At 35.7% G+C, this 10242-nt stretch overlaps 1 protein-coding gene and 1 long non-coding RNA gene across 2 annotated transcripts in view; both read right to left on the bottom strand.

The window, feature by feature from the left end:
* The window catches only part of LOC103135289 (vascular cell adhesion protein 1-like), an 88236-nt gene that overhangs the window by 11180 nt on the left and 66814 nt on the right, over positions 1–10242 (bottom strand). The window contains exons 5-6 of the mRNA XM_016669402.1: positions 778–868; positions 11–54 (exon numbers count right to left, since the gene is read on the bottom strand). Of these exons, the coding sequence (XP_016524888.1) occupies positions 11–54; positions 778–868 (135 nt within the window). The remainder of the gene's footprint in view (positions 1–10; positions 55–777; positions 869–10242) is intronic.
* Positions 5975–10242, bottom strand: part of LOC107835798 (uncharacterized) — a 5245-nt gene continuing 977 nt past the window's right edge. Inside the window, exon 2 of the long non-coding RNA XR_001661618.1 lies at positions 5975–6293. This is a non-coding gene — a long non-coding RNA (uncharacterized LOC107835798). The remainder of the gene's footprint in view (positions 6294–10242) is intronic.

The following is a 10242-nucleotide window of genomic DNA, read 5'->3' as shown; positions in this document are numbered from 1 at the left end:
ACTGATGCTCCTTCAGGTCAGAGGGAACATTAATGCTGGGAGTCAGAGAAGCATCTGAAATTTCACATTAGACACACATTTAGTTTATGTTTTATGTGGGTGTCACATAAACCATGTGCATTTATTAAACACAACATGATTGTTGTGTTTAATAAATGCATTGGGAATATGTATATTTACTGAAGAAAAATATAAACACAGCATTTCTGTTTTTGCTCCCATTTTTCATGAGCTGAACCAAAATACCTAAAACATTTTCAATATAAACATTTCTCTCTGACATTGTTCATTAATCTGTCTTAATCTGTGGTAGTGAACATTTTCTTTTTAATACATAATCCCTCCTGCCTGTGGCGTATCAAGATCCCAATTACACAGAATAATTACTGCACAGGAGCATGTTCCAGTTCCTGAAAATATCCATCGGCTTTGATCAGCCATTGAATATCAGCCCACTTTTTAAAGGAATGGCCCATCACTCCACAACCAACAAGCTGATCAACTCTATGTGAAGGAGATGTGTTGCACTGTGAGAGTGAAATGGTGGTCACACCAGATACTGACTGGTTCTCAGACCCCAGAATTAAGCAAAGAGCACATTTTAAACTGGTCTTTTAATGTGGCCTTCCTAAGACACAGCTGTAATCAATCTAACCAGTAAATCTCCAAATTCTGTAATTTTTTTATTACCATATTCATTATCATATATATATATAATTTTTTTTTAAATTTTTTTTTAATAGAAATGAAATTAAGTTTTTAAAAAACATGTATTACCAATGAGGCCAGGACAGATGCTTTTTGATTTCTCACTACCAAGCTCATTTGTGGCCTCACAGTAATACTCTCCTGGCTCAGTAGCATTGAAAATCTGCTTCTCAGATACTTTAACTTCTCCACGTCTGGTGTTCTTGAACCAGGTGAATCTGGGTGGAGGTTTGGCTCTGCTGGAGCAGCTCAGCTCCACCCTGCTACCTGNATTTATGTATCTGTGGTCTGTTTTAAAATATTAGCGTTTATAGGGTCCCTGAAGCCTTGGGGGCCTGATGGAGCTGCTGACTTAATTTGGATTAAACAGAAGTGTAAATTTGTTGTTTTTAGACTAGTTGTGGGTTTAAAAACATTTCACTGGAGATATTTTCCCTTAACATAAAATTACACAGTAATACTTTTACATTTCCTGTCAACTTAACATCTTTTAATACAAAAACACGGTGGACCGCCTCGACGCCTCGACCACCGGGCTTAGCAAGTTTTCTGGGGTAAACCCTGAACTTCAGTGGAGATATATTATGTTCACTCTTAGATACATGTGGACATTTTGTTTTATTAGTTGTATCAATAAATGAAGAAATTATTTTGTTGGCTTCTGTATATGAATATAATACCAAAGCAGAAAATATGCAACATTATGATAGATTAAGTAACGGGGTGAATTACTTATGTGGAAAATATCATAATATGAATATTATTATTGGTGGGGACTTCAATTCGACTCTTGATGATGCATTAGATAGATTTCCTCCAAAGGTTAATACAAATCCAAACACAGTTCTGAAAAACTTTATATCAGCCTTTGGCCTGACTGATGTATGGAGACAAAAAAATTGCTCCAAAGTTGAATTCACATGGCAAAACAAATAGGGCTCCTTTAAGTCGAGAATTGATTTCTGGCTGGTGTCTGATTTAATAGCTGACGAATTAAGTCGGATATTCTTCCAGCTCCTTTATCAGACCACAAGCTTATTTTAATTGAAAAAACTAAATTAAACCAGTACGGAAAAAATAAAATTACAGCTTACTGGAAACTCAACTCTTCACTTTTAGAAAATAAAATAGTAGAAGAAAACATTAAACAAATAATTATAAAGTATTGGAATACAGCTTGCAGTCAGAAGGAATTTAGTAAAAATTGGGAACTCCTAAAATATGAACTTCGAAAAATGTTTATGAAAACTGGAGCTGAAATTGTCAAAAGAAAAAGTAAAATAGAATCAGAAATAATAAAAGAAATTATCTTACTGAACAATGTCCTGCCAGAAAATATGTCTGAAGAACAAAAAATTAGATTAAACCAATTACAACTGAACCTGGACAAGATTTACATTTCTAAAGCTAAAGGTGTGTACATCAGATCGAGACAGAAATGGTTAGAAGAAGGAGAAAAAAACTCTTCTTACTTTTTTAGATTAGAAAAAAAGCATCAAATATCTAACAGTATTATGAAACTTCAAATCAGTAATAATATCTGTGAAGATCCTGTTCAAATCTCTTCTTATTGTGAAGCTTTTTTCCAAGAACTTTATCAGTCAAGATGTTCTGAAGAAAATGTCATACAATTTGTTAACTCTCTAAATAAAATGCAACAAATTAGTAAAAATAATAAAGAACAATGTGATTCCTTGATCACACTTGAAGACATCCAAAAATCCATCAATAAATTAAAACTAAAGTCACCGGGGACCAATGGCCTCAATGCAGGATTTTATAAAAAGTTTTCAGGTCAGCTGTCGCCATTTTTGCATCAAGTTTATCTTGAAAGTTTGGATTCTGGATCACTTCCACCAACAATGACCCAAGGTCTCATTACATTGATCCCTAAACCACAAAAAGACAAGCTTCTTTTGGATAACTGACGACCAATTACATTACTACAAAATGACTATAAAATTATTGCAGGTTGTATTGCTACAAAAATTAAGAATACTCTTGAAGAAGTGGTTGATGAAACTCAGTCTGGATTCATACCAGGTAGACATATAACTAATAATATTAGACTTACATTGGATCTGCTGGATTACTCAGATTTAATAGAGGGGGGTGGTCTCATATTATTTCTGGACTTTTTTAAAGCCTTTGACACAGTTGAACATACATTTCTGTTTAAAGCATTAGAAGTATTCGGATACGGACAAATCTTAATTAAAAGTTGTCAGATGTTATATAGAAATTGTAATGCATCTGTAAAATTGTCACATGGCTGCACTAAAAGATTTTATTTGAAAAGAGGTCTCAGACAAGGGTGTCCAGTCTCCCCATATCTATTTATTCTGGCCATGCAAATTCTTTCAGTTAAAATCAAGGAAAAAATTATAGGGATTAATGTTGCAAACAGAAATATCCTTATTTCCCAGCTTGCTGATGATACTGCACTTTTTTAAAGAATAAATGTGAAATAAAAAACTCTATTGAAATCATCAACACCTTCTCCAAAGCTTCTGGCTTGACTTTAAATCTAAACAAATGTGAATTACTTTCCATTAAATCTCCTTTAAAAGGCACATTCCTCAACATTCCTATAAAAGACAAAGTTAAATATCTTGGAATCACAATAATTAAAGATCAAAACATAAGATCAATAGAAAATTTTAACCCCATAATTAAAATAGTTGAACAAAGATTTAATTTTTGACTCCAGCGAGATCTCTCTCTTTTAGGACGTTCATTATTAGTCACAGCTGAAGGCTTATCTAGACTTGTTTATCCAGCCCTTGCTCTTGATGTTCCCAAACAAATCAGTACCAATATTAATAAATATTGGTACTTTATATGTTTATATGTTGTTAAACTTTAACTTTATATGGCAAAAGAAATGCCATCTCGTCAAGAAAAATATTCTAATGAATAAAGTTGAAAAAGGGGGAATTGAAGCCATTGAGTTCACATCTTTAAACAATTCATTCAAAATTATGTATTTAAAAAACCTTCTAAAAAAAAATCCAAAATCTATATGGAATGCTATTCCCATTTACAACTTTGAGAAAATTGGAGGATTACCCTTTCTTCTTAGATGCAATTATAGTATACCTAAAATGATCTCTGTTCCATAAACAAATGCTGTTAAGCTGGTCACTTTTGTACAAACACAATTTTTCTCCTCATAAATATTATATCTGGAATAATGAAGACATTAAATATAAAAATAAGACAATATTTTATAGAAAATGGTTTGACAGAGGAATATTGCGTGTAAGCCAATTACTAAATCCAAATGGTCATTTATTGTCTTATTCTGACTTTGTTACTTTTTCAATTTCCTGTTACTCCTAAAGAATATGCTGTGGTGTTTGATGCAATTCCTAGCGGGTCATTAAAACTTTTATCATCTTTACCTCCAGATCAAGTTCACTCATTGCCAAGTTTTGATCCAAACTCCATTTATATTGATTTTGATTGTCTTTTTATAAGTAAGAAAACAACCAACAAAATGTTAAGAAATCTTCTATTACGAGATGTTGTTTTTTCACCAGCTTGTATATTTTATTGGTCCAACATTTTTGAAAATATAAATTGGAAGTGGACTTGGTTGCTCCTAAAAAAATACTTAATAAATAATAAAGTAAGAGAAATTTCTTATAAAATTATTCATAATGTTTATCCTGTTAAAATATTTTTGATAAAAAGATATAAATGGGATCTGGACCCTATGTGTACTTTCTGTAAAATTAATGAAGAAAACCTTGTTCATCTGTTTTGGGATTGTAGCTACACCAAAATATTCTGGAGAGATATTTTGGTGTAGAATGTTTCTTTGTGAAAGAAATATTCTTTCACAAACAAAATCTCAATATTACTTTAACAAATAAGGATGTTTTGTTTGGAATGGAGAAATGTAAACTTGACAAAAAAAAGAATTTTTATATGTTGTTAACTTTTTTTATTATTTATGGTAAATATCATATTCACACCTCCAAGTATTTACAGCAAAAACCTAAACCTAAGATAATCTTATTATCTTCTATTAATATCTATATAGAATCCTTAAAACTAAGCTCAAATGCTAAAGCCATTCAAATCATAACTGCCCTTAAAGAACTGCAACCCTTGAGCAACGATTTGATTAAATTACTTGCTCTATGTTCTGTAAAGCCCTTGGATGTTGTATCTATGTTTGTAACTACTGGTGTTCTATATTGTATGTTGCTTGTTTGCAATAAAAAAATAAATTAAAAAAAACATTCTGCTATGCCCTCTGTATTAAAGTGTTCCGCCAAAAGATGGCGTCTTTGTAGTCCAAACCAGCAGCTCTGCCTTTCTCTGTATTCTGTTGCTTTAGTGATTAAGCCTCTGCTAACTGCTGTGTGTGTGAGACAGAAAGGAGAAGGATTTCTATCTTTATGAGACACCCAGTCAGTTTTGATGAAAAAAGCAGTCCGAACAACTGCTTCCCGTTCAGGATCCGTAAGGCCGATCCAAAAACTATTTGAAGCATATTAGAGGGCTATTTGTCGTCTCTGATAGTACTGCGATTCATATCTGTAGCTCATTCACAGTAATAGCAGCAATGAGAGAAAGATAGTGTGCGCTGAGCTCTGAAATTTTTCAGAAAAGTCTGAAAATGAATGGTTCAGTGCCTGAAGGTACCCTGTCACATGATTTCGCTCTGAAACACCTTGACAGAAAACCGTAAGCCCTAGAGAAATTTTGAAAACATTTTACGGGAGCAGGCATACGTATCAATGTCATGACTTTCATACCAACAGAGCAATTTTTGCGGCCATGAGAGCGATTTCAAAATTATTTTGGGGTCAAAATTCCACTCCATTTCTCACTCTAAAAAAGCGGCAGTTGGTTTCAGCTACTCTCTATGTTTCGGCAGTTGGAAATTTCGCTCGTTTTTAACTTTTTACTTTGCTATTTTTACACAGAACCCCAATAAAAATAATAGCCCGGATGCCGGGATCAAGCCGCATATTTTGATACCTTTTTTGTGAGGTTTCTTGCAGCGGTACGAGCCGCATTAACAGTGACGGAAGAATGATAAATATTAAAGAGACATTCTGTTGGGTGTAGAACAATAGGTGCCTGCCAGGCAATGCATAGGGAGAGCAGTGACTGACTTGCGAAGCATGTCAGTCACTACTCATTGGTATGGCACTGGTATGGCATGCACCAATAAGAAACAGCTCTCTTACCTGTAACTGTTAACCTAAAAATATCTTTACAAAATGATGCTTTCAAGGGCCCGTTCTCAAATCTGAAGTAGTATTGGTCTCCATGATCTGTTGTTAAATCAGGAATCCGAATGCTGCAGTTTCTTGTTCTCAAATCTCCAGTCATTTCTATTTGATAGGTGTTAACTGACCCACTGCTGTTAAAAATGACGTAACTTGATCCCACACCGAATTCCGGCCGATTTTTCGTCCAGATAGCATAAATGGGTTTCCTGCTGTCAAATCCATCCATATGATCAAATATACATGGGACATCCACACAAGATCCAATCAGAGTATCTATTTGTTTTAGTGTTTGCATGTGGGCATTATGAAGATCAAGACAATGAGAAAAAGCACCTGTAAAGCAGAAGAAAGATGAAAATAACATGGAGAAAAATCATCCTGTGACATCGACCATGTAACATGATGCTGAACTCCGATTCATCTTCATGTTACATGTGGAGCCTTTGAACCATGTTGGAATCAAATATTTCAGACTAGAAGTGATTTATGTGACGTCTCCAANGGAGCATCTGAGGAAAATGAGACACACATATTTACTTTATAAGGGTAGGTTACTAAGACATTTACTTGAAAGAACATTCAAAGAGCTTTTAATCAACATCATTATCATGTAGGTTAGACATTAAGGCTGTAGCAGTACATTAAAATCTGAAATATTGTATCGCTTGTTTTTCCTTCAGTTTACATTAGAACTTGTGAAAAATTGTGACTCAAAATCTCCAAATTCTGTAATTTTTTTAATTACCATGAAACATTCAAAACAAGCCTAAATATATGTCTTTAAATTGACCTGTAATAGTTATTTTAATAACTCAAAAAGTTTTGTTTTCTACTTTAACAGAGAATATTTTGCATGGAAAAAAGGGCATTGAAATTACACAATTTTTCAAAGTTCATAGTTCAATCCTGAATTAATTCATGTAAATTAGTTGCAAAGACTTAGCTTAGCATTTTCAGAGAGAGCTTACAAAGATGAGCCGGTGAGCCGGCTCTTTCGACTCCCAAACGTCTCTTAAGTTATCATCACCAACAGCTCCACATAGTCATATAACTTGGCAAACAGAAATGTTTTATATGACAAATCATTTTGCATTCAGTGTTCCTGGTATAAGAAGCCTTACTCTTCCTTAATTTTATATAGTTGTTCTGTCATGAAAACAGACATTCTAACTTCTGCATGATAATTTAATCAAACTTTCAATAAAAAAAAATGTGGAAAACAAATTTATTGAACAGACCCATAACAATAATGTATTATTACATAATATTTTTAATCTTCAGCCAGATCCTGCTTTGCTTATAGGTATCAGCTATATTTATGGGATTTTGCAACACACTCTCATCCTCACCGCTGTCTATTGACTGAGGGGATTGACTCTCATCTCTGTCCCCCTCTCTGTTTTCATATAATGTTATGTTCCCATGTCTTCACACGTGATTGGCACGAGGCTGCCGTGCTAATCGAAATAAAGTTACACGGTGAGCCGAGTGGACTCCACTTAGTGGAGCCACTTAAAGTGTGAGAGTGAAGCAGCCAAAGGGAAAAGGTCGCGAGATGGCTGTCTCTCCCTCTCTTTCTCGCTCTGTCTCTACATCTCCTGTGGAGTACTACTCAATAATCTGCTGTCTTTGTAGCCTTCCCTTATAACTAAGAACGCCTCTAAGTGAGGAGTCGGCTCCAATCATACACCTAAAAGAGCCGACTCCAAGAATCGAAAAACTCGCAACCGACCCATCTCTAATAGATGAGAATACAGATGACAATCATGGCATTTATAAGTAGTTTCTGACAAAGATGATCTCCCCACTCATACTGTAGGCCTGCCGTCTATGATTATGTAAGATGTACACCCAGCTAGATGTTGGTTGTGTTGCCTAGGTTTAAATATCACAACCTGTTTTATTGTGAGTTGATCAAGTAAATGGAATAAACATGAACTATGTGGTGCTGATAGGATCACTTACATGACACATTGAGAGTCATTATTGCAACTGCCTGTTTGAATCCTCCTTTCACAGGATATCTGGGAGAACAGCTGATGTTGAATCCATCATGTTTGTCTGACAGAGTGAAGTTATCGTTGCGTATGTAAGCTAGAAAGCTTCCATCATATTCTTTGAAAATAACACTGCTTCGGACTTTGATATTCCAGATGAGTTCAGGTTGTTGGGGTGCACATCGATTCTCAACTGTGCAAGTTATACTAGCACTCTGATGCTCCCTCATGTCATCGGGATCAACTCGATGAATTTCAATGGTCGGAATCCAAGGAGAATCTGTGGTTTAAAACCAGACATGTCATTAAAAGAAACATGACACAAAGTACAGTCTTGAGTACTTGGGCATTAAACCTACAACTACAACACCATTTTTCTCATCAACAAGCTTTTAATTTCATGAAACATTGCCTTTATTGACCCTTTACCTGTGACAGACTGACGCAAACTCCGCCATGACAGACGTCAAAACAACCAATGTGCTCTTTTAAAGTTAGTCTAAAAACAGACATCTGTAACCTTATATTACTTCTCGTTAGTTGACTTAGCTTTAAAAATGGTCATAGGATGCTGTGTGGTCGGCTGCACAAACAGGCAAGGATGCAAAGCAAACTTGTCATTTTATCTTATAACTTGTAGTGAGGAAAGAGACGGCGGTGCTGGACATCAGCCGTCAATCATAATGACTGTCAGCCCTCAGTGTAACCGCAGATTTGAGGTGAACACTTTTTACAAGGTCAGAAGACTAACGTTCATATTCTTTATATGTAAGTATGATTAGAAAGATATCGATTATTGCACTATGGAGAAAGTACGCTTGGCTTAGGACTAAATCTGTCCGGTTGAGGAGAAGCATCTTTATGTGCTATTGGTTTCAATACTAACTTTGTCATTATGCTTAGGGCTTGGTTTTAGGTTTTGTAAACCCAAATAATTTTGTTGCTGGTAGAGCTGATAATATTGCAGTAAATATGTCATTCTTTAGCTCAGTTTAGATTCAGTTTATGCATCATATTTGTCTGCTTACAGCATTTGTCAACAGTCTTTTGGTGCATATCTATATCTGATTTACAATTTGTTTATATCTACTATTTTATTTTGCTGATTTTTTCTAATCAGACTGCACATGCAACATTGGTTTCTGATTAATTCTGGTTACATTTGCAAATTCATCATTTGCAAATGTAACTACAGCTAAATACACTTGCTGGTCACTTTATTAGGTACACTTGTTCAACTGCTCATTAATACAAAACTCCAATCAGCCAATCACATGGCAGCAACTCAATGCATTTAGCCATGTAGACATGGCCAAGGCGATCTGCTGCAGTTCAAAGCGAATATCAGAATGGGGAAGAAAGGTGATTTAAGTGACTTAGACCGTGGCATGGTTGTTGGTGCCAGACGGGCTGGACTGAGTGTTTCAGAAACTGCTGATCTACCAGGATTTTCATGCACAACCATCTCTAGGGTTTACAGAGAATGCTCCAAAAAAGAGAAAATATCCAGTGAGCGGCAGTTCTGTGGGGGCAAATGCCTTGTTGATGCCAGAGGTCAGAGGAGAATGGCCAGACAGGTTCGAGCTGATAGAACGGCTACAGTAACTCAAACAACCCCTTGGTACAACTGAGGTATGCTGGAGAGCTTCTCTGAACACTCATCGAACCTTGAGGCGGCTGCGTTACAGCAGCAGAAAATCATACTGTGTCCCACTCCCGACAGGTAAGAACAGGAAATTGAGGCTACAATTCGCACAGGCTCACCAAAATTGGACAACAGAAGATTGGAAAAAATCCACCTGGTCTGATGAGTCTCAATTTCTGCTGCAACATTCAGATGGTACGGTCAGAATTTGTCATTAACATCATGACAGCACGGATCTATCTTTCCTTGTATCAACGGTTCGGGCTGTTGGTGGTGGTGTAATGGTGTGGAGGAGATTTTCCTGGCCTTTTCTCTCTTTCTCTCGATGAAGGCAGACGCTTTTAACCTCTGCTCCCTCCCTGCCCAGCTTGCTCTGTTTTTGTCCTGTCTTTTTCTATAGAACTTTTCACAGTTTTTCCCCCAAACTAATCGACTGTTGAGTAAAGCTGTTGGATGCAGGTAAAGTTAGCTAAAAGATGACTAGTTAATAATACATCACCTTAAGTTTAACAAGTAACCTGTAGGCTACTGATGTTGTTTTCTGTATTCAGCTACGTACATTCATTTTGCCCCTCCAAAAAGTTAGAGACAGGGAGATCTCTAAGAATCTCTAAGAACCCCAACACACACACACACACAC

This window comes from Poecilia formosa, unplaced genomic scaffold (assembly GCF_000485575.1).
Source record: "Poecilia formosa unplaced genomic scaffold, Poecilia_formosa-5.1.2 Scaffold24, whole genome shotgun sequence".
Lineage (NCBI taxonomy): Eukaryota > Metazoa > Chordata > Actinopteri > Cyprinodontiformes > Poeciliidae > Poecilia > Poecilia formosa.
The sequence above is the reverse complement of the archived record's forward strand: the minus strand, read 5'-3'. Positions and strand labels throughout refer to the sequence as shown.